Below are 21,363 nucleotides of genomic sequence, written 5' to 3'. Positions count from 1 at the left end.
AAGAACGCGATGCCGCCCAGTCTGTCGTTGATCGTCCAACTTGGCTCATGGCCTTTCGGCTAAGAAAATGAGCTTGACGGGCAATAATGTATATAAACCAACAGGAATCATGCCTCCTCCAATTGAGGTTGCGGGGCAGAGTCAGGCTGATGCTTCTACTACTGCCTCCGGTAGGGATCACATCTCGACATACATTGACGATGCTCCATATTCGGTCTTTACCTTGGCCCAGAGGAGATATATTGTATTTTCGGCGTCATGGGCTGGCTTCTTTTCGCCCGTCTCAGGTCAAATTTACTATCCCGCACTCAACACCCTAGCCCGTGACCTGCATGTTTCGAACAGTCTGATCAATTTAACCCTCACTGGCTACATGGTGTGCTTCTCTACCCTATTACCAATCTCGGTCAATGACTCATAAGACCTAGATCTTCCAAGGGCTGTCCCCGATGTTCGTGGGGGACTTTGCAGATAAAGCCGGTCGGCGGCCTGCATATATCGCATGCTTCATTCTATACATTGCGGCCAACATTGGCCTTGCGCTGCAAAATAATTATGCTGCCCTTTTCGTCCTACGATGTGTTCAGAGTATGGGTATCAGTACCACCATCGCCCTATCGTCTGGTGTTGTATCAGATATAGCTATAGCAGCGGAACGTGGATCTTACATGGGATTCGTAACAGCCGGGAGTCTGCTTGGGCCGTCCATTGGACCGGTGATTGGGGGCCTGCTCGCGCAATATCTAGAGTGGAGAGCCATTTTCTGGTTCCTCACGATATTCGCCGGGGCATTCACAATTCAGTTCCTGTTATTCTTTCCCGAGACTGCTCGAAGAGTTGTAGGAGATGGTTCTATTTCGCCTCCGTCCTGGAACACGTCATTGATTGATCACTATCGCAGTAAGCCAGGAAGAATGTCAAATGCGCTAGATTCATCCTTACTAGAGGACCGGCGGTTACGTTTCCCTAATCCGATTAGGACCCTTTCCATTGTGTTTCAGAAAGACGTCGGTATTATACTTTTCGCGAACGCAATTCTGTTCGCCGGCTTCTATGATGTTAGCGCATCTATTCCGTCCATCTACAACGAACTATACGGTCTAAATGATCTTCAGATCGGCCTATGCTATATACCCTTTGGGCTGGGTGCTACGATAGCATCCATTGCTACGGGGAAGGTTCTAGATTACAACTACCGCCGCCTTACCAAGCAACTAGGATTTCCACTCGGTGGCATACACCCTCGGGACTTGAAAGGCTTTCCTATTGAGAAAGCGCGCCTTCAATTAACCCTTCCTTTGCTGGTTATTGGAGGTTTAGCTGTGGTTGCGTTTGGTTGGGTACTAGATTTTCGTGTTCATCTGGCCGCCCCAACCACCATTCTCTTCTTCATGGGATTCGGTCTGACTGGTGCGTTTAATACAGTCAGTACCTTGCTCGTTGACTTATATCCGACTAACGCGTCCGCGGCAACCGCGTCAAACAATTTCGCGCGCTGTTTACTTGGAGCTGGCGCTACTGCACTGATTGACCCTATGCTTGGCGCGATGGGGCGAGGATGGTGTTTCACCTTTGTTTCTCTAGTGATGCTATTGACAGCTCCTCTTTTGCTAATAGTTATCCGTCTGGGGCCGAGATGGAGAGAAGTGCGCTTACAAAAATCTTTTCTGGGAATGCACAATCCCACCGAGATAGCGTCCAAACACAACGTCTAACTTTACGTTAGAATTATCGGGGGATTCAAAATCTATAACACCGAGCATCATCTCAAGATTAGCGTTTGCGGCATACAATGGCATTAATATGAGCGAGGGAGCGACTTGAATCCACAACAGAGAGGGCTGTTAAAGTAACTATGCTGGTAGCACGTAACCAAAAATGCATGAATCTTAATGAATTTAAACAGGCGACAATTGTACGGTGTCGGCTCTGTAGAGGAAGTATTTAACTAAGCGGACTAGCGCCCTCTAATCATAGAATAGCAAAGAAGTTACATCTCCGCTGAGACGCTGACAGGACAAAAATTTTTTAGAGAATTAGAACCCAGTTAATACTACAGATAATATCATATACGACTTGCCGATAGGATTGGTTAAGTCACATCTGCTAGCTTAATCTTTCATTGTGTACGAGATGAGTGTTTGCTGACACCATCGCCCAAGAAGAACTGCCAATTACCTCCTTATGTTCGTGACTAAACAATTGCCCGCGGTTAACAAATTCCTGTGACTAGGCTCCTTCGCTTACGCCTTTTTGGGTTGCGAGGTTCGAGTATTACCAGCACGGCAATGGGTAGCAATGGCTACTGGCACAAATACAATATGGATGATCTCAGCAGTCACTTCAATAACCCCCAAAACACAACGTGCGAAGATGTTGATAATGATCGGTATTGACACTACAGTCCACATGAGAAGTGTCCCGTGCCATCTCTGAGCTGCATATTCCGGATTGGAAAGGATGAACATGCCTTCAATTTGCGTCCCAATGAAATGCGGGGCGATGCAAACCAGTGACTTCCAGGAGAAAACCTGGGAATCTCGACTGGTCAGATGATCACAATTAGATCGAGCTGTGATCATAGAAGGAGCCTCACGGTAACCCATCTTTAAAATAGAAGTTAGCCACTGGCTTAAAGTGAAGAGATTTTGGGAAACATGGATTATCTACCTTCGAAAAAACTGAGTAACCGAGGAGAGCATGGAGCGAGTATATAATTCCAATTCGAAACTCTCGACCATACTCTTAGTCTGGAGGTCACAGGTTCTGCAAAATTCTCATAGGAGCCACGCTATGCTGCGCAGTGTTTGCCTTTCTAGCTATTGCTTTCCAATGCAAAACAGCCGGACCATGGCTTTACACGACCGAGTGATGTGTGGGAAAGGTATAAACGAAAACCATTGAAATTGAATGAGAAATGAAGACTAACCGGTGCACCTAGGGAATGGTACTTTGTCCTGTTTATATACTCTACGTCATCGCCGAGATTGCCATCATTATAATCCCGTACTTCGTGATGCGCCATGTCCAGCTGGAAAGGTATAAGAGAATCAAAATTCTTCCTTGTTTTTCAGCCCGTGCCTATAACGATTTTGCATTGTATGGCGTCCACATATAGTGAGCTGTCTGACAATTTCCCGTGTTGATGTTCTTGGCATTGCCCATAGATGCCACCTACCGCCGTATCTACACGATCGTCAGATACTATTTGTATGAAATTCCGTGAGCACCTTAGCCCTGAGCTTTAACTGGTAGTTTTCTATAGGGAAGATTGTCCTTTCTGCCATTGTCAGCCGGGCCATGATCTGCACTACAGTTTCCATTGCCTGTATGCCTACGCTTTATCATATTTTTGCTGGTCTCCACTCTGGATTGATTACCACCCGACTTCGAATGAGGTAGAGCTCAGCCACCCGAAAGGAAGCGGATATAGGAAACAATCAACTGGTACTAAAAGTAAGACAAGGGAAATGGCTACTAAGAAGCAACGGGGTACCCTTTGTAATGATATTTCCCGTGTCGGAAACGTTAGCTCATCCGTGGTTACTGATATAACTACGTCTCAGCACAAAAACGGCCCTCCTGGAAGAAGATCATCAAGTGAAAGTGAGAGTGGTGGTAGCACATAAGGGTTAAAGTGGAATTGGATATTGGCCCCGATGGTTCGTATATGCCCATTCGCTATTTTGGGACGGGCACTGTCTTCCTTGGATATTTTTATAACCCAACGGCGATGTCAGACCTAAAAGACCACACAAAAGCAAAAGCTTTCTTCAATATATTCTACCATCCCATAGGAATCTGTATTCTTTTCCTTTCTATATGCTGAGTTTAGCATCACGACGGCCTGCACAAGTTTACTGATCACGGTCATACAAACCACGTAGACTGGATAGATAGATCATGTGCTCGAGTGGAAACATTCCATAACCTAATTTTATTCTTTAATCATTCGCATTCCGCCCCTGATCAGACTGTGGGGTTGTTATTGCTTCTGTTTGCTCTTCCGGCTAATGACGTAGGAAAAATTGATTCTGTGTGGTGGCGTTGTCGAGTTGAGTAGGGTTCGGATAGTTAGTTAATCTCGGGGCTGCTTAGAGTTCGACAGTTCAGTATTTACGCCATAGCAATACTCCGAAGCATGCCATAAGAATCCATGTCCACAGGCGGAGTAATGGCCTTATTATATTACATAGAGGAGGTGGGTTATCTTTGTTTAGTTAATTGCCTCTTCCGCTTACTCTGTAAATAGTTATTTTGACTGCAACAGTCGTGGAAAAGAAAGTTTAACAGAGAGTAGATATTTCCTCCTAATTGCATCCGGTGATGGTAACAGCTGGATATGAAGCATCAGCTAAGGTCCGTGACTCTGCTACTCAAGAGTGAGATTCGATATACTCGAAAAGTCTTCCAGAACAAATGGCACTAGCGGGAGCAAAAAGCAGTTCTCAAATAGGGCATAAAATGCACCGTGGAGTGGCAAATCTCCGACCGCCGCGACAGTTTTCCCCCAGGCCACCTCATACTGGTGATTCACTATGGCTTTCAGTTTTGAGGATATAGCGAGAAAATTTATCTCTTGAAGTGGATTTAAAGGCCAACAGTTTAGTCAGTCGATACTGACGTATCCCGTGTGGAATGTTCAACATTTATAGGCGTGACCTACACCATGACCTTTTTTCCTTTTCTACCTGATTGGGACAAAGCTGAAAGCCAAGAAGTTCTCAGGTTGCTTAATAAGGTCCTATTCCATTATCTACTCTGATACTTCGTACCGTAAGACCGACCCGAATAGCCATTGGAGAGACCTTTCACTGTCATCGGTCATCTTCCGATCCCGTTCGCCCAACCGTTCTCTACTGCGTATTCTATGATTGGAAGCGATTCTGGCGTTCCTGGCCCACCATGTGACGCTTTTCCCATAGCAATCTGAATTATCCGGGCTGGCCATTTGGATTTAAAGAATGACTTACTGGAAGCGTAGTTCGCTTTGAGAGATACTCATGGTGTGGAACCCGCTGGTCACATTTCACGAGAGGCCCACCCCTCGGTTATACATGACATCAAATCAAGCTTTTCCTTAACGACGTCATCCCTCCCCACACGACCATCTTTGCCCATCGGATGACACTATGATGCCGTTCTCAGATGATTGTCGGCACAAGAGAGGAATACGCTTTATGATGACCATTGGCCAACCCGGCCGGCCGAAGCCGTCGGACTTATATGGATCGGCTGCCGAGGAGTCCGAGAGTTTCCACTGCCTCCTCCGAAGGCGTTACTTGATTCCATTCTCCACTGAATCTATCTAACCTGGGAGAGGTGCTCACGCTATGCCAATGGGCATCTTTATTCGTTATTGGGTGAAGTCGTATAGGACATGGACTTATGCCAAGTCGGAATTGTTGGCAACGTCATCACCACTAGGTGGCCTGGGCTGAGGACTGTCCACATCATTGGGGGAAGATTCTACCATATCATCCCATATGTCCTCTCCCCACCTCCGGATTTGGGTCCAGAGATTATTCGTGGCGTTAATTGGCCTTGCCCCAGCGGGCTCCCTTCCCAGGCTTGCCGTGGCGATAAAAAGCCCTCCGTTCCCACGTCCTTATGTTTCATGAACCTAGCGATATCGCCATACAGTTAAAGGAGCCGCCCGATATTTACCTCTCACTATTCCTCGACATACTTTTCATGGTAACACAGGTCCTGCGGTTACGCTACAGCACTCCTGGCGAAAACTACTATCATGGCGGCTGATCCCCAGTCCTCGGACGAAACGGTCGGCAGCAAGCCGGGAGGTAACTCATTATCAAAGGACACCGAGAGCTCGCGCCCAACCGACAATCCAACGCATTCGCAAACTGAACATGCGCTATCGGCCGGAGATAGTAAAGAAGAACCGTCCGGAGAGGTGCACCGTGGCGGCAAACGAGAACTTACCGAAGATGACTGTTATGATAAGTTGGGATTTTGTTTTCCCTGGTGGAAAAAGTGGACAATTATCTCCGTCATCTTCGTCGTGCAAATGTCTATGAATTTCAACACTGGTGTCTACGCGAACGCCGTTACTGGTATGACGGAAGAGTTCGGCATCAGCGAGCAGGCAGCTCGGGTAGGTCAATGTGTTTTCCTTGTCGCCTACGCCTTTGGCTGTGAACTTTGGGCTCCCTGGAGCGAGGAATTTGGTCGGTGGCCCATAATGCAACTCAGCCTCTTCCTCGTGAATATATGGCAAATCCCATGTGCTCTTGCTCCAAATTTTGGGACTATTGTGGTTTGTCGTATACTTGGTGGACTCAGCTCAGCCGGGGGCTCGGTGACACTGGGGATGACGGCTGATATGTGGGAGGCTGAGGACCAAGGTTTCGCTGTTGCGTTTGTCGTACTCTCCTCCGTGGGAGGGTCGACAGTGGGACCGTTCTTTGGTGGAATGATCGGCGAGTGGCTCTCGTGGCAATGGGTGTTCTGGATGCAACTCATTGTGGGCGGTGTCACTCAAGCGATGCACTTCTTTCTGGTTCCCGAAACAAGAGCGACTATATTGGTTGATCGGGAAGCCCGTCGTCGACGAAAGACTGGGGACAATGTCTGGGGCCCAGATGAGCTGAAAACACCTCGCTTAGATGCCAAAGATGTGCTGCGGGTTTGGCGTCGACCATTCGAAATGTTCCTTCGGGAACCGATCGTATTATTCCTCTCTCTTCTCTCGGGTTTTTCTGATGCGTTGATCTTCGTATTCACGGAATCGTTTACTCTCGTCTTCGAGCAGTGGCATTTCAGTACGTTGGCTGTGGGCATGGCATTTGGATCTATCTTGATAGGCTATCTAATAGCCTACGCTATCTTCCTACCCGACGTATGGCGTCAACGAAAGATCCGAAAGGCTCATGGCAATGGCTCCCGCCTTCCGGAGCGACGTCTCCTGCTGCTGCTTTTTATCTGTCCTTTGGAACCAATCGGCCTTTTGGGATTTGCCTGGACTACTATGGGTCCGGCGTATAATCCGTGGATTGCTCCATGCATATTCGCTTGCTTGATTGCCATCGCAAACTACGCTATCTATATGGCTACTATCGACTATATGGTGGCGGCCTACGGACCATATTCGGCGTCAGCAACTGGCGGCAATGGCTTTGCTCGAGATTTCCTCGCCGGCATTGCTACTATGTATTCCACTCCAATGTATGAAAATATTGGTGGTCGCCTTCACTTGCAGTGGGCTAGTACGTTACTCGGTTGCGTCGGGGTGTTGGTCATGATTCCCATTTACGTCTTTTATTGGAAGGGCCCTGCTATTCGCGCAAAGAGCAAGTTTGCGCAGACTCTCGAGGCTGATCGCCAGCGTCATGCGGAGCGACGTGCCAGCCATCTCAGTGGCTCAGAGAAACCTTATTCTGTTTGAACATATGACGCAGGCAATTCACACGGCTTGATCTGTTTAGAAATTTTAGAGAGGAATAGCATTTCGATCATTCAGTACTAGGCTCTTACAAGTAAGATGCATTCTATGGCTAAGCGTCGCATTATCGGATGATTATGGCAGCAGTTCCGTAGATCAGCAGTAAGATCGCTTCGCGACACTTGCCCGATGGTCCCAGTGGACGAAAGCAAAACAGGCTTTGGATGGCTTGTTCCAAGTGGTATAGATGCCAAGACGCAGAGAGAAACATCCCTAATTACAGGCAGGCAGCGAGAGTGATAATGCCTCCCTTTTCTTCGCAAATGGCGAAAATATGATAAATATTATTCGCTATGTCTTTATGTTTGCCTCTTATTGCTCCCTAAAGTACAGTGAATATTTTGTAACCAAGGGAGCCTTCGAATACCTCATATCGGTGACTGAGCTTCCGGTAGCAGCCAAGACCGACTGAAATCCACAGACCCAGTCGCGGGTTATTACTTCTCCACTCATCAGTTGCCCGTCCGAAGAACCAATAACTCGCCCACGCAGATAATAACGAGCCTTTTTAGTCCTGTCATTTGCCGCTTGATTATGCCACCTCTGTTGCTTCTGTGTCCCATAGTTAACCAATATTGGCACATGACTAAGAAAATCTTCCACTCTAAAATGCGCTGTCTTTTGAGACAATACCTAATACGCACGACCTTGGGTGTGGTGAGGTGTGACACATCTACCATATGCAGACGACTCACAACAACTGACAGATTGCTTGGTTAATTGTTAGGTTCTGAATATCATGCAAAATAGGGGCTAGTATAGGGGTTAGTGGCTGACAACACTGCCACTAGGACACAGTCCACTGGGTTACGTGCGGTTCTGGCACCGACACTAAAAACGCCTGGCCCAAAATCATTATTCTTAAGAACATCAATACAATAAAATCTGGGTTAAATGGGGTCTCTAGTTTCAAGATGCACTTACCATTTTCAACGGGTCGTATCCAACTGGTCTCTCCGAACTGCACATCATGATATTACAAGATACAATTTTGCATTTGGCTACCGCAGCCTTAGATGTCCGAAATTTGACATACTGCATGAAAAGCTTGCGTGGAGGGAAAATACTTGTGCATAAATGTAGGATGGTGATGGATCAGACACTTTCAGCTTTGCAAGGTTTTTGATTCAACCAGATAATCGGTGTATCTAGGCACTGATATACGGCACGATTAGGAATGCCCCATGAATTCCAAATGCGTTATTATTGGCCCGGTGTTTCGAACGACGGAATTTTTGGTGGTTTCAACCACATATCCTTTGTGCTGTTCCTACGGCTAATAATCTCAGGTCAATTCCCCTAAGCTACCTAAGCGCAGCCTCTTTGCCCCGCGGTACAATGCTATGTTTATAATAATTTAATACAATAATAACTTACTGAGTGAGTGAGCGAACAAGCTCAATGGATGAAGTATGGTGGTGTTAGGACGACTGTCCAGATCTAGCGGCATAATAAGCGACGAAACACCTGGATTGCCAACCACTCCAGAGCCTGCACGCACACGGCGATGATCAAAGCCACAGTCAGAAATGGGAACCGATTGAGAGACCCGTATATATATGGACACTAGTCGCTGTTACACATAGATTTATGTTGAAGTGCGGGCGACTAGTTAGTTACTTAATAATTCCCCATTCTTACGTCACCCTGACGAGGGAGACAGAAATAGCCGTACCCTCGGCCCAGGATTTAGGAATATACCCATTTCTCCCCTTGCGAAAAACAGGGATGATGAAATTAAGCGTAACGTCAAACGTCATGACGTTGCTATCCAGTACATGGTACTCTTGAATTCCTCTACATATTGATTTAAGCACCTGTCACGATCTACGTCGCAAACATATCCGCGCATCTATCACTCAAGCTCATGTTTATAACAGTACTCCGACCTTGCAAATACCATCGTCCTTTTAAAATAAACTTGTATCGTATTCATCATCTTCCTTATACTCGCTGGACGACGACAACATCCAAATTTAACATACCGAACAACACCGAAAAGCACAAGATGGACGCTGCACAGATTAACAGGAGATTTTGCCTAGAAAATATTTTTGACTTAAAAGATCGAGGTACGATGCTCTGAATTCTTCTCATAACCCACAGATGATATGTTGACCAACCTAATTAGTTGCCTTGATTACCGGCGGAGGCTCTGGGATTGGCTTGATGGCCACACAAGCACTTGCTGTGAACGGTGCAAAAGTTTACATCACCGGTCGCACTGAAGAAAAGCTTGATCGAGTTGCCGAGCTATACTCCAGAGATATGAAAGGCCAAATCATCCCAATTTCTGCTGATGTTACCTCCAAGGAGGCGATTGATAAGCTAGTGCAGACCGTTTCCTCGAAGGAACCTGCGCTTCACATATTGATTAATAATGCCGGTATATCCTCATCAACACAAAATACCGACGCTAAGACAGCGGAAGAACTGCAACAAAATTTGTTCCAGGATACCACAGGCTCATTTGAAGAATGGGACAGCGTTTTTCGTACGAATGTGTCCCAGCTTTTCTTCATGACGACGGCTTTCTTGCCTCTACTGCAAAAGGGAACAGATATGGATCACGGCTGGTCCAGCACAGTAATAAATGTGTCTTCCATCTCAGGTATCATCAAATCATCACAGCACCACTTTGCATATAATGCTAGCAAGGCGGCCGCAGTCCATCTCACCAAGATGCTAGCACATGAGGTGATAAGCTCAGGAATGAAACTTCGTGTGAATAGTATAGCTCCTGGTGTGTTTCCTTCCGAGATGACTACCCAGGACAGCGATGAAAAGCAGAAGAGCGCTCTTCCCAAAGAAAAATACGAAAGAAAGGTGCCAGCTGGGCGGCCGGGTAAAGACGAGGATATGGGGAGTGCTGTACTTTTCACGAGTACCAACCAGTACCTGAATGGTCAAACGATCGTTGTGGATGGCGGATATGTTCTTGCTACAGGAACCGTATGAGGTACTGTATAGTATGTCTCACCATGGGGAGTTATAGTGGTGTTTTAAAAAAGATGTTACTCATAGCAGTCAACGAACACATAAAATGACAAGACATTCAAATTGTACGCAACCTCCGACTATCGCATTATACAAAGCACTATAATCGTCACAAGTTCCGTTATTGGCAAGTATAGAAACCTAGGTTATAGTTATAGATTGGCATTTTGCCCAACATAACGACACATCGAGCTCTGACTTAACAAATCTGAGAACCATAACCCGAAGTGTTCTTGGCAGAAGTAGACTAAATCCTCGACGTATATCTGGTATTAGATAATATAAGGCGGCATGTATACAGGCATCTTATTGTATTCTGCACCGGTCTAAACCCCCAAGCCTCATATGTTCAATTGACGGAATGAATCCCGTGTCTCCGCCCTTACCGGCTACACAATATCCTTCCACTTCTACATCCGTTTCGAAAAGGGTAAACGTTGCCATTCCGTTGGATATATCTGCAGGTTATTAAATTAGATCATGCATGCCCGTGGGGAAATAAGGTTAGGTTCCCTGGCATGGTGCTCCGAAGTGCCGTCGTCAGTCGAAGCCGAGGACCGTGTCCACTCGCTTGGGGATTCCCAGAATTTCTTCGTATTCGCCCAGTGAAAAGCAAAGCAGATGACCCAGCTTTGCGCCATGTATCCTGCCTAGCACGAATCATACAAAATCCTATAATTTCCTCCAAATTGCCCAGTCATACTTGGCAGAGATATATTTCGGCAAGTGCCATCTCCCTATTCGTCTGCACCGGGTGATTCGCCGTAAAAGGCAAGTAATGGTAAATATATTCAGCCGGATGCGATATGTTCCAAGAAATAATTTAGCCGTTATATGAGGTTTATACTTCATTCAGAGAGCTTATGATAATAGTTTTCTTGATGAGATTTTGTGCCTCTTGCCTATAAATATAAGTAGTGACCTGGTAACATGGGGGCTGAGTAAATTTTTTCTTCCATTCTACATCGTTGGTCGAAACGGCACAAGATCAAGAATGAAGCAATTTCTGTCTTTAACGATTTTGACTTGTCTTCCGTACCTCGTGAGGAGGACCGCAGCCCATGGCCATGTCTCCAATATCGTGGTCAACGGTGTCTACTATCGCGGTTGGGATCCCTCATCTGACCCATACAACACCAATCCGCCTATCGCTGTAGGTTGGGGAACACCAAACTTGTCAAACGGGTTTGTCACGCCTGACAGCGTTGACACCGATTCTATAATTTGCCATACCAATGCGACAAATGCTCGGGGACATGCCACTGTTGCAGCAGGAGATAAGATTTATCTTCAGTGGGTGCCTAACCCTTGGCCTGAGAGTCACCACGGGCCCGTCATCGACTATCTAGCCAACTGTGGTGATAGCTGTGAGACTGTGGATAAGTCTACTCTAAAATTCTTTAAGATCAGTGGTGTTGGGCTTGTGGATGGTTCCACCCCACCAGGATATTGGGCTGACGATCAGCTAATTTCCAACGGCAATGGGTGGCTCGTTCAGATTCCTCCAACTATCGCGCCGGGTAACTACGTTCTTCGCCATGAGATCATTGCCCTACATGGTGCCGGAAGTGAGAATGGTGCACAACTCTACCCGCAGTGTATAAATCTAAGGATTACCGGCTCAGGGACTGCGCAACCTTCTGGCGTCCTTGGAGTCGATTTATACTCTGCGAGGGATCCTGGAATCCTGATCAACATCTACCAATCCTTATCGACCTATATCGTGCCAGGGCCAACATTGATTCCACAAGCTGTATCCATCAGCCAATCCTCATCAGCTATTACGGCGACTGGAACACCTACAAGTGGAAGTGGCAGTGGCCCTGCAACGACAACTACCACAACTATTCGAAGTACAGCGACCGGAACCACTACCTCGAAGACCTCAAGTACCTTCACTACCACGACTACAAAAGTGGTAACATCCACTACTACGTCTGCAACTACCACTTCGAGTGGTTCCTCCTCTACTCAAGTATTATATGGACAATGTGGGGGGAACGGGTGGGCTGGACCAACTATGTGCGTTGCTGGGGCGACATGCACCTATTATAATGCGTACTACTCTCAGTGTGTCCCAGCCTGAGCGGATGTGTTGAACTCATGACAAGCATCTACGACGTACACAGTAATTCTGGTAGTCCAGTATTGGCTGCTCGGCAACCTAGGTGATGTAGTATAATGCAATTTCACTAGCTTTGCACTTGGGTGCATTTTCCCTCTGTATTTAAACCCAATCTCAGTCTCGTAGAGGTCTTTAGTGTGTTATGTCCTGTCCTTTTCGTACGTGTAGATCTTAGAATTAGCTCAGTTTTTCAATTAGATTTTTCCGCATGATCAGAAGCACATCTGAGTACCCAGGATAATTGGGGGTTAAAAACCCCAAGGTAGAGTATCAAAGAGCTAGTACATCACCCAATATGCACGAGAAACGTAAGCAAGCCCATCTTAACTATCACGTCCGTGGTTGCAGGTCAGCCGGGTACAATATTTAAAAGTGGCCTGTGTACACATCACGTCCGGTTATCGTGTCACAGTGTTAGCTGACAAATACCGTTCAGCTACCAAAAAGCGCCTAGACACCTAGTGGCGCGGTATAGTGGTATTTTCAGGCTGGGTTCGGCACAAAACCATCATTAAATTGAGCATGCGTAGCGATGGCCCGAAAACGATCTGCGGAGTAGTAATTTTCCTGCGCATTTCAGAATTGAATACGATATTATGTTTTTGTTGATCAATATCTGCCTATCAGGTTCCCTGTGAAGATATGCTTAAGTCGTGTCATTGCGTCTGGAAAAAAAAAAATTACGCCACACAGCATCCACCAGTAAATCAAGCTATATAAAACGGTCTGTGCGAATACGGCGAGACTAAACCGACCAAGGCCGGGTCCGCGGCCTAGCTCGGGAAGAAAAGTGGGATTTGTTACCGACATGTGTTAGAAGATGAGGGGAACCAGTGCCCCATGGACATCTCCTATAAAGTGACAAGGAGTACGTAAATTGGTTGAGCCAACGCCAAAATTTTCATCCCAAGCAAAAATATATATAACTACACCATGGGTAAGAACCCTGTACACGATCCACTCCACTATGCAACGCCTCAGGTTCCTACGGGACCACCCGCAACATATGCAGCCGCCCAGAGACTCCTTCAGGGATATGACTATGGTAAGATAACACAAAATCTCCATGGATCTTTTCTTTGTTAATATTCTAATAAAAGAATGAAATAGTGATCGTGGGGGCTGGAGCAGCAGGTTGTGTTCTAGCCAGCAAGCTCTCCGAGGACGAAGATGTCTCAGTCTTGGTCCTTGAAGCTGGCGGGGACAACAGCTCCGTTTTTCAGACCAAAGTTCCTCTTCTCTTTCCTAAGCTCTTCCATGGTGATTACGATTGGGACTATCAAACCGTCGAGCAGCCTGGCCTAGCTTGTCGTCGGCTATATTGGCCTCGAGGTCGTTTGATTGGGGGCTGTACCTCACTTAACGCGATGATGTATCACCACTGCTCGAAGTCTGATTTCGACGAATGGGCTACAGTTTATGGGTGCAAGGGATGGGGTTATGACGATTTATCACCTTATTTGAAGCGCATGGAACGTTTTGTTCCCAATTTGGCACGACCTCCCATTGACATGCAACACAGGGGGCAGACTGGGAATTGGCAAGTTGGCTATTCTTGGCTGTCGGAAATGGGAGAAAAGGGATTTCTCCCTGCCTGCGAAGAAGTGGGAATACCTCTGAACGCAGATGTCAACACTCCAAATGGAACCTTAGGTGCGACGCGGTTTCAAACGTTCATTGATGCGAAGGGACAACGGTCCTCATTAGCTACTGCCTACCTGGGTCCAGAAGTTCGCAGACGTCGAAATTTAACGATTGCATGCCACGCACACGTTACGAGGCTTCTGGTGGATCGCCTGAGCGGTTCAAAGCCCACGGTGACTGGTGTGGAACTCCAAACACAACGTGGGGGCCAGTGCTTCCAGGTACATGCTCGCCGCGAGGTTATACTGTCTGCTGGGAGTATAAATACCCCACAGATATTGCTCTTGAGTGGCATCGGGCCAAAGGACGAGCTGTCAAAGCACGGAATACCGATTGTGCGAGAGAATAATTCAGTTGGGAGGCATATGAAGGATCACCTCTGTACTACTCCCATTCTATGCAAGGCTAAGACAGGAGCTACGCTTGACTACCTTGCCGATCCAATAAAGGCCTTACCCGCACTGGCCCGGTGGATGCTGTTGGGAAGCGGTCCACTGACCCACAATGCCGGCGAAGTGGCAGCTTTCCTGCGATCTCAGGAACATCATCCTTTCCCTGGATCTTCGAAGCAAGCTCCCCCGGAGGACCACACCTCTGGCGGTATAGGGCCCGATCTTGAGTTAATTGGTGCTCCCATGTCATTCATCCACCACGGCGAGGAGCCTCCAGCCGATGGAGCCAGTATCTATACACTGGTCCCAGTGGGCCTTCGTCCTCAGAGTACGGGAAATATTACTCTTAAAAGCCGAGATGCATTTGATCATCGTGAGTTGTCCCCAACTGCCCGGAACCTAGCATATTCAGAATACTAATTGCCGTGCATCCAAGCCAATATTGATCCAATGTACTCTTCTGATAAAGGTAACAATGACAGAGCTGTTCTCTTAACTGGGTTACGAGTCTGTCTCAAGATCATGCGAAGCCCCAGCCTAGAACGGTTTTTTGATCCCGTACCACCAAACGATGATCCATGGTCATATTGGTGGCCATACTCGAGCAGTAATATTGACACTATTTCTGACGACCAGTTATTGCGCTGGATGGAGGAAAAGGCCTTTACGTTATATCACCCTGTTGGCACCGCACGCATGGGGACTTCATCCTCTACCAGCGTCGTTGACGAGCGATGTTGTGTCCACGGTGTGAGCCATTTACGCGTTCTTGATGCAAGCATCTTTCCGGATCAGATCAGCGGACATCCCACGGCTCCTATTGGGGCTATGGCGTTTAAGCTAAGCGAGATGATACGGAAAGAATACATGCAATAGGTCACAAAAAGGGGCTGATGACGAACGTCCATATCAGGGAACGTAACAGCACATAGCACTCCACTCAGGTTTTAATTGGAGATCCCAAGGGCTCTTAATTCGTCGATACGAAACGAAAGTCTCAGTGCGTTGAAAAATATTTCCTAACACAGATGTGAATGTAGTAATCTAATGCCAAGCTCCGATCCATCCAGTGAAAGCCTTATTACTCATCACTTGGTGACTATTAGAACATTGGACGCGACACTTTTAAGCCGTGTCCCATGGAACAGACAATTGCAAGGTAAAGCACTTTCCGTGCCCGATAAGTCTCAGGGCAAAAGGAGATACAAAGACTATGCGTCTGCTTTGGCCGCATTTTATACATCTGGGGCCATTATCACTAGCCCTGAGCAGTGAGTTTATTTAAGGCATCCATCAGTTCAGAAGCTGATAAATTCCTAAATTATAAGCTTGTTGCGGATATATCGAGTTGTGAAATAGATGGATACCCAGGATATTATTAGAGCATAGCTCTATTCCGACCCGAGATACCTATTCAGAGTGATGCAATAGACATCGTGGATGATGGATAGTGTTTGAATCTGAATGCAGTTCAGGGCGTTGATATTGATCATATTACCCTGGATATACGTCAGCCTTTATATAGAGCCTGGAAATGGGGAATGGTTTCATACAACCGAGCCACCCGAATCACACCAGTATGTGCCACCGCAACAGCTATTGCCCAGGACTCCAATAAGGCAGTTTAGGCCGATAAGAGATTTACAGCAAACTTATTTCTGGTTACTCTGGTTACTCTTGTACTTCCCGTGATTGACGCACCCTACGTGAGGTGGCCTTTTCTTATCCGATGATTGGTCCGTTGTACGCGCTCTCGCCGCCGGGAACTATATAGCTAGCTCGTCAGATAGATAGGTCGAATTAATTTTCTTTTTATCTTACGCGTCTATTAAACGCGCCACGCGTATTATCCTCCCCCCACCAAAAAAAAAAAAAAAAAGGACAGAGAGAGAATGAGAGGGGAAAAAAATAAAATAAAATAAAATAAATAGATAAAGAGCGATAGAGAAGAAAGAGGCTATCTTTACTTTTCTATAACTTTCTCGTGTTACGGCACTACCTACGGGCAATTATGTGATGGCGGTTCGACCGGGCAACTCACGGCCAACCGATACCCCGCAGGAAGAGATGCCCATGCCTGGTCATCGACCAATGACCGGACCCACCTGGATATGTCAAAACCTGGGCAAAACACAATAACTAGTTATCGGTCAAACAGTCGCTTAGTCACCCATATCGCACGTGACCAGGAATTGTATACGGGTAGATAGTATAGATAGTATACAGGTATACCGTGCAGCTACCAAGCTACTATCTACCAAGCTACTATAGCTACCACCACCACGAACGGAGGGTATATAAGGACACTCATTCATATACTTAGAATAGTTTTACTCTTCGCGTTCAATAACACTGTCTTTAATAACTATAATGTTTTATTGCTAGTACGATTCGTCCCCACTCTTATTACAAGTAGATATACGTATCTACTTAGCCTTGCTTCGACCTTAGCTGTATAAGTCGGTTACTCGTACGATCAACTAGTTAGTTCGCAAGAGCTACAGTGCTCTTAGGATAAGTATCACCCGTCTTAAGAACAGTGGATTCTGTTCACACGAGCTCAAACACTCACGCTAGCAATCACACAGCTTAGGGAGATCCCAGGGTTTGACATCTCGCTTCTCAAATGGTTTCGAGAGTTTGAACACCTGATGTAGGGTTTATCCCATGTCTCTCATATTGCGTAGGAGATTTTTAATTATTTCCTAATCCTCGGGTATGAGTGTTATTCCCTACATTGTTAGAAATGGTAGAGTGATTTGTAAATTCAAAAGACTTTCGTTCCAGCCCCGCTTATCAAGATTCAGTTGAGCCCGCAGTAAGGAGTATGCCGGGCGAATAATGCATCAACAAGATCAGTTATGCCGCGGCTTATTATTCAGGTACTGATCTATAGGCTCATATATATTAGTACCCAAGGAATCAAGTCCCTGCGAAACGTGTGGGGTCTTCCTCACCGCTATTTCATAGAACGACCTGCACACGGCATATAGAAAAACGTGCATTCCTTTCCAATTATATTCCTTTATATGGTAAATGTATTAGGAAATGCCACTAATCCGGCTGCCTGTGGATGTAGCTCTACTGGCTAAGTTAGGCTATTACTACTCGGTAGCTTGTTTCCAGAAGTCTTATGAATGAGGGAGGTTAGAGGAGCTCACTGGGTGAGCAGGCTGAGTCAAGATAGGTGAGATCGTTGGTTGCCTCCAAGGCCGGGGTTTACTACTACTTCGCAAACTTGCAGCCGCGGTGACTGGGAGTCCTTTGCGTGGATGAAGTGTAGTACAGGAGGTTGTATTCTCTATCTGGCCGCCTCCGTGAAGGTCTCTTATCGACAATCTAGTGGCCAACGAGGAGAGAGACTAAACTAAAAAGAGAATCCTGAACACCCTCCCAATTTCCCCCGCTTCAATATTCAGAGGTCATTCATTTATCTATTCTTTCGATCTATTCTTTTGACTTATCTCTTACTTTCTACTTACTCCTTCCTTAGATTTCTATGCGTTGCTCCTAGAAATCTAAGTATTCTGCGAGGAACATCTGAGGTCAAATCGAATTAATTAGACATTCCTTCTGAGTTATCGAGATCTCTTAGGAGTTCAATCTCTGAGCCCCCAAGAGTTCGAGATATACTTTAATAAGCATAATAATATAGTATATGCGGATATCACATATTGCTACCTTTAGAGTAGTCCCACTTAAAAAGCAGATCCTATCTAATATCCGTCTTGTATATAAACCCTCATGTTTTCAGATGAGAACAAGAATAATCAACCTTCCTCTGAATTACAACAGGTTATGAGCCCAGGAACAATCTCTCGGGTGATATCTCTATCCGCTCTAGGGTTGTCAACCCGCACCGCAAATCCGCGCGGTTTGCGGATAACCGCGCGGGTTAAAAAATGCATAAAAATACATAAAATTCACTAATTTTACATAAAAATTCATAAATTTCATTATTTTTATCAACCTATAGATTTGTATGTAAAATTAATGAATTATATGTATTTTATGCATTTTTTAACCAGCGCGGTTACCCGCAGTAAATCTATGCGGGTTGTGGTGCGGTGCGGATTGTTTTTTGACCCTGCGGGTTGTACCCGACCCGCACCGAGTGCACCCCTAATTCGCTCAGAGCTTCTTGAAAATATATACTGCACACCAAGGACTTCACAGTTGCCACAATTCCTCGGAAGCCCCACCATGAATTCCTGTTCAGCTCATCTTCAATCTCATCCTAGCTATAGACAGGGTTTTCCACCAGGCCTGCCCTCCCCTTTGCCCATTGAACCCAACAACCAAGACAACCGTTGCTCGCCCTGGTGCTCACGGAGATGGAACTTTGCGTCGGGTGAGTGCACATCGACACCGCAAAGGCGGCCCACCCCGTCAGCGGCCGAATCGGTTGCCGGGTGGAGGGGGAAAAGGGGGGGGAGAGGGGGGGATGATCTCAGGGAATGGTCCAGGATGTGGCTTTAAACCTGATGGTCATGACGTGAATATTGATTCCGTAGACGGTTCATTTGATCCGAGGGCACTGCTGGGGCATACAACGGAGAAGATCGTCATTATCTGCTCCCTTTCTAGAAATTTTAGTTGCCGACCTTCCTCATTTGAATCCGTCGCTCAGCAGTCCTTTGCCGGAGGAGCGGCCTACCTTCCGGTTCAAACTAAAATACGTCCCTGATCCTTTCTATGACATTGAAGGCGCTAATAAGGATTATCACTACCACAAAAACATTCCATCGCGTGGAAAGCAATTGATCCTACGAAGCTAAGCCTTCCTCATTCTCGGAGAGGATCCGTGACCCACCCTCCCCGCCTCACTCGGCATCTGAAGTTTTTGAGCTCAATAGCCGCCGCATCCACTTGGTACAGAGTACGTGGAGGGATATAGGGATATTCGCTTAACCCATCAAGACTTGGGGTACGACGTAACCGGGTCAATCCGACGAAGATGGAGGGTCTCTAGAGGGGAAAGATCTTATGCGCGGCGGGGTTATATAGAGGACATCCTTTCCCTCCAGATTGCGCGATTCCGTTTTCCCCACGAAGATTGGAGCCACTGCTGTCGACGACGTCCGCCATGCATCTGTGGCTTTTAACGCTCTGGGTCACTTTTGTGACAGCCTGGGTCGACAACAAAGGGTCAACATGCGTTCTGTATCCCGAATCGCTGGTTCATCGCGGACAGGCCGTGGATGATTCCCCGTCGATTCAACAAGCCTTTGATATGTGCGGCACGAACGGGACGGTCATTTTCTCCGAAAATGTGTTCCATATAAACTCCGTTCTTAACACCACCAATCTGCTGAATTGTGATGTTCATCTCCGCGGCGAGCTCCGCTTTTCGGACAACATTCCGTACTGGAGAACCCATGCGATCAGCGTCGTTCTGCAGGATCAGGTCACAGCATGGCTCTTTGGGGGTCAAAATGTGAACTTCTACGGCGAGGGTGGCTTTTACAATGGTCAAGGCCAAGCGTGGTACAACGCCAACCGGAATGAATCCAACCAGGCCGGACGACCGATGAGTATGACGGTCTACAACTCGACCAACCTCCTGGTCGATGGATTGAAGGTAATCCAGCCGCAGTTCTGGGCCACCTTTGTTTGGGCAAGCCAGAATGTAACCTTTACAAACCTCTTTGTGAATGCGACCAGCAACAGTCAATGGGGCACGATGAACACCGATGGGTTCGATTCCTGGCAGAGCGATAACTTGCTGGTGGAAAATGCCACCATTATCTGTGGCGACGATTGTATCGCAGCCAAGGGAAATACAACCAACCTCCTCGCCAAGAATATTTATTGCGAAGGCGGCACCGGAGTCACGATCGGCTCGATCGGTCAATATCCAGATATGCCCGACTATAATCTCAATATCACCTTCGAGAATGTGACCATCAAGGACGCAATGGATGGCGCCTATATCAAGACCTGGCAAGGCACGCGCATATTCACGCCCAGCAACGGGGACTGGGGTGGCGGTGGTACCGGTCTGGTGAAAAACGTTACCTTCCGCAACTTTGACATGCAGAATGTCGGACTTCCCATTCAGGTGGCCCAGTGCGTTTACTCCGCCGGTTCCGATAAGAACTGTAATACCTCGACCTTGCAGATCGAAGACGTCAAATGGGAAAATATCTATGGCACATCTCTTTTCAACATCGCTTCGTCGATCTACTGTTCGGATGAGCGCCCCTGCCCTAACATGACTTTTGAGAATGTGAACATCACTAGTCTGAACGCCACCCGTGGTCTGCCTTACTATGGCACGGATATTCAGCACCAACTGTTCCAGTGCACGAACGTCCTTGGCCAGAAGGGCTCTGGTATTCCTTGCAATCAAGCCGCCCCCAGCAATTTCAGCCAGTGGATCTATGGGAACGTCGATAGTTCGGGCCTGTCCACCGGGACGTCCGGTCATCTGGGGAATTAATTCCTAAAAAAAAAAAATATCATACATCCTATAAGAGAGGAGAGGCGTCGCTGGACCTCCCTTAAAAGTCAATTATCTTTCTTTTATTTAAGATGGGATAGCTTCTTAGGTATTCTAAGTTATCTAATCTTATAATATATAACGTATTCGGTAAGCGAGCGCCGCACGCAACCGAGCGCCGCACCTCCACCCGATTTCCACTATTCGAGGGCTTTTATCAACAAAACAATTGCATTCCTATATAAAATCTAACTATTAAGTGGTTTAGGACATCTAACTCTAGTATGTCCCCGAATATGAC

At 46.7% G+C, this 21,363-nt stretch overlaps 6 protein-coding genes across 6 annotated transcripts; all 6 read left to right on the top strand.

The window, feature by feature from the left end:
• Positions 1–109: 109 nt before the first annotated feature.
• Positions 110–1,886, top strand: BDV59DRAFT_207983 (MFS transporter; the record flags this gene model as incomplete). The annotated part of the gene is made up of 4 exons (XM_073695117.1): positions 110–376; positions 429–900; positions 946–1,646; positions 1,866–1,886. The coding sequence occupies 4 exons, from the start codon at positions 110–112 to the stop codon at positions 1,884–1,886; spliced, it is 1,461 nt and encodes a 486-aa protein (XP_073547561.1).
• A 3,863-nt stretch (positions 1,887–5,749) lies between these two features.
• On the top strand, positions 5,750–7,405 carry BDV59DRAFT_202183 (major facilitator superfamily domain-containing protein; the record flags this gene model as incomplete). The annotated part of the gene is made up of 1 exon (XM_073693982.1): positions 5,750–7,405. The coding sequence occupies one exon, from the start codon at positions 5,750–5,752 to the stop codon at positions 7,403–7,405; it is 1,656 nt and encodes a 551-aa protein (XP_073547560.1).
• A 2,762-nt stretch (positions 7,406–10,167) lies between these two features.
• BDV59DRAFT_178662 (uncharacterized protein) lies at positions 10,168–10,489 on the top strand. Its single transcript, XM_073689815.1, has one exon. It carries the CDS (start codon positions 10,175–10,177, stop codon positions 10,418–10,420), a length of 246 nt encoding a protein of 81 aa, XP_073547559.1. The 5' UTR covers positions 10,168–10,174; the 3' UTR covers positions 10,421–10,489.
• A 964-nt stretch (positions 10,490–11,453) lies between these two features.
• On the top strand, positions 11,454–12,545 carry BDV59DRAFT_207980 (glycosyl hydrolase family 61-domain-containing protein; the record flags this gene model as incomplete). The annotated part of the gene is made up of 2 exons (XM_073695116.1): positions 11,454–12,312; positions 12,376–12,545. 2 exons carry the CDS (start codon positions 11,454–11,456, stop codon positions 12,543–12,545), a joined length of 1,029 nt encoding a protein of 342 aa, XP_073547558.1.
• A 910-nt stretch (positions 12,546–13,455) lies between these two features.
• BDV59DRAFT_33500 (GMC family oxidoreductase) lies at positions 13,456–15,770 on the top strand. The gene is made up of 4 exons (XM_073696226.1): positions 13,456–13,629; positions 13,695–14,993; positions 15,057–15,620; positions 15,691–15,770. The coding sequence occupies exons 1-3, from the start codon at positions 13,518–13,520 to the stop codon at positions 15,494–15,496; spliced, it is 1,851 nt and encodes a 616-aa protein (XP_073547557.1). The 5' UTR covers positions 13,456–13,517; the 3' UTR covers positions 15,497–15,620; positions 15,691–15,770.
• A 4,206-nt stretch (positions 15,771–19,976) lies between these two features.
• Positions 19,977–21,202, top strand: BDV59DRAFT_178660 (pectin lyase fold/virulence factor). Its single transcript, XM_073689814.1, has one exon. It carries the CDS (start codon positions 20,151–20,153, stop codon positions 21,060–21,062), a length of 912 nt encoding a protein of 303 aa, XP_073547556.1. The 5' UTR covers positions 19,977–20,150; the 3' UTR covers positions 21,063–21,202.
• Positions 21,203–21,363: the final 161 nt, after the last annotated feature.

This window comes from Aspergillus ambiguus (assembly GCF_047715705.1).
Source record: "Aspergillus ambiguus strain CBS 117.58 unplaced genomic scaffold BDV59scaffold_17, whole genome shotgun sequence".
Taxonomy (NCBI): Eukaryota; Fungi; Ascomycota; class Eurotiomycetes; order Eurotiales; family Aspergillaceae; genus Aspergillus; species Aspergillus ambiguus.
This window is presented reverse-complemented; position numbering and strand designations above follow the sequence as displayed.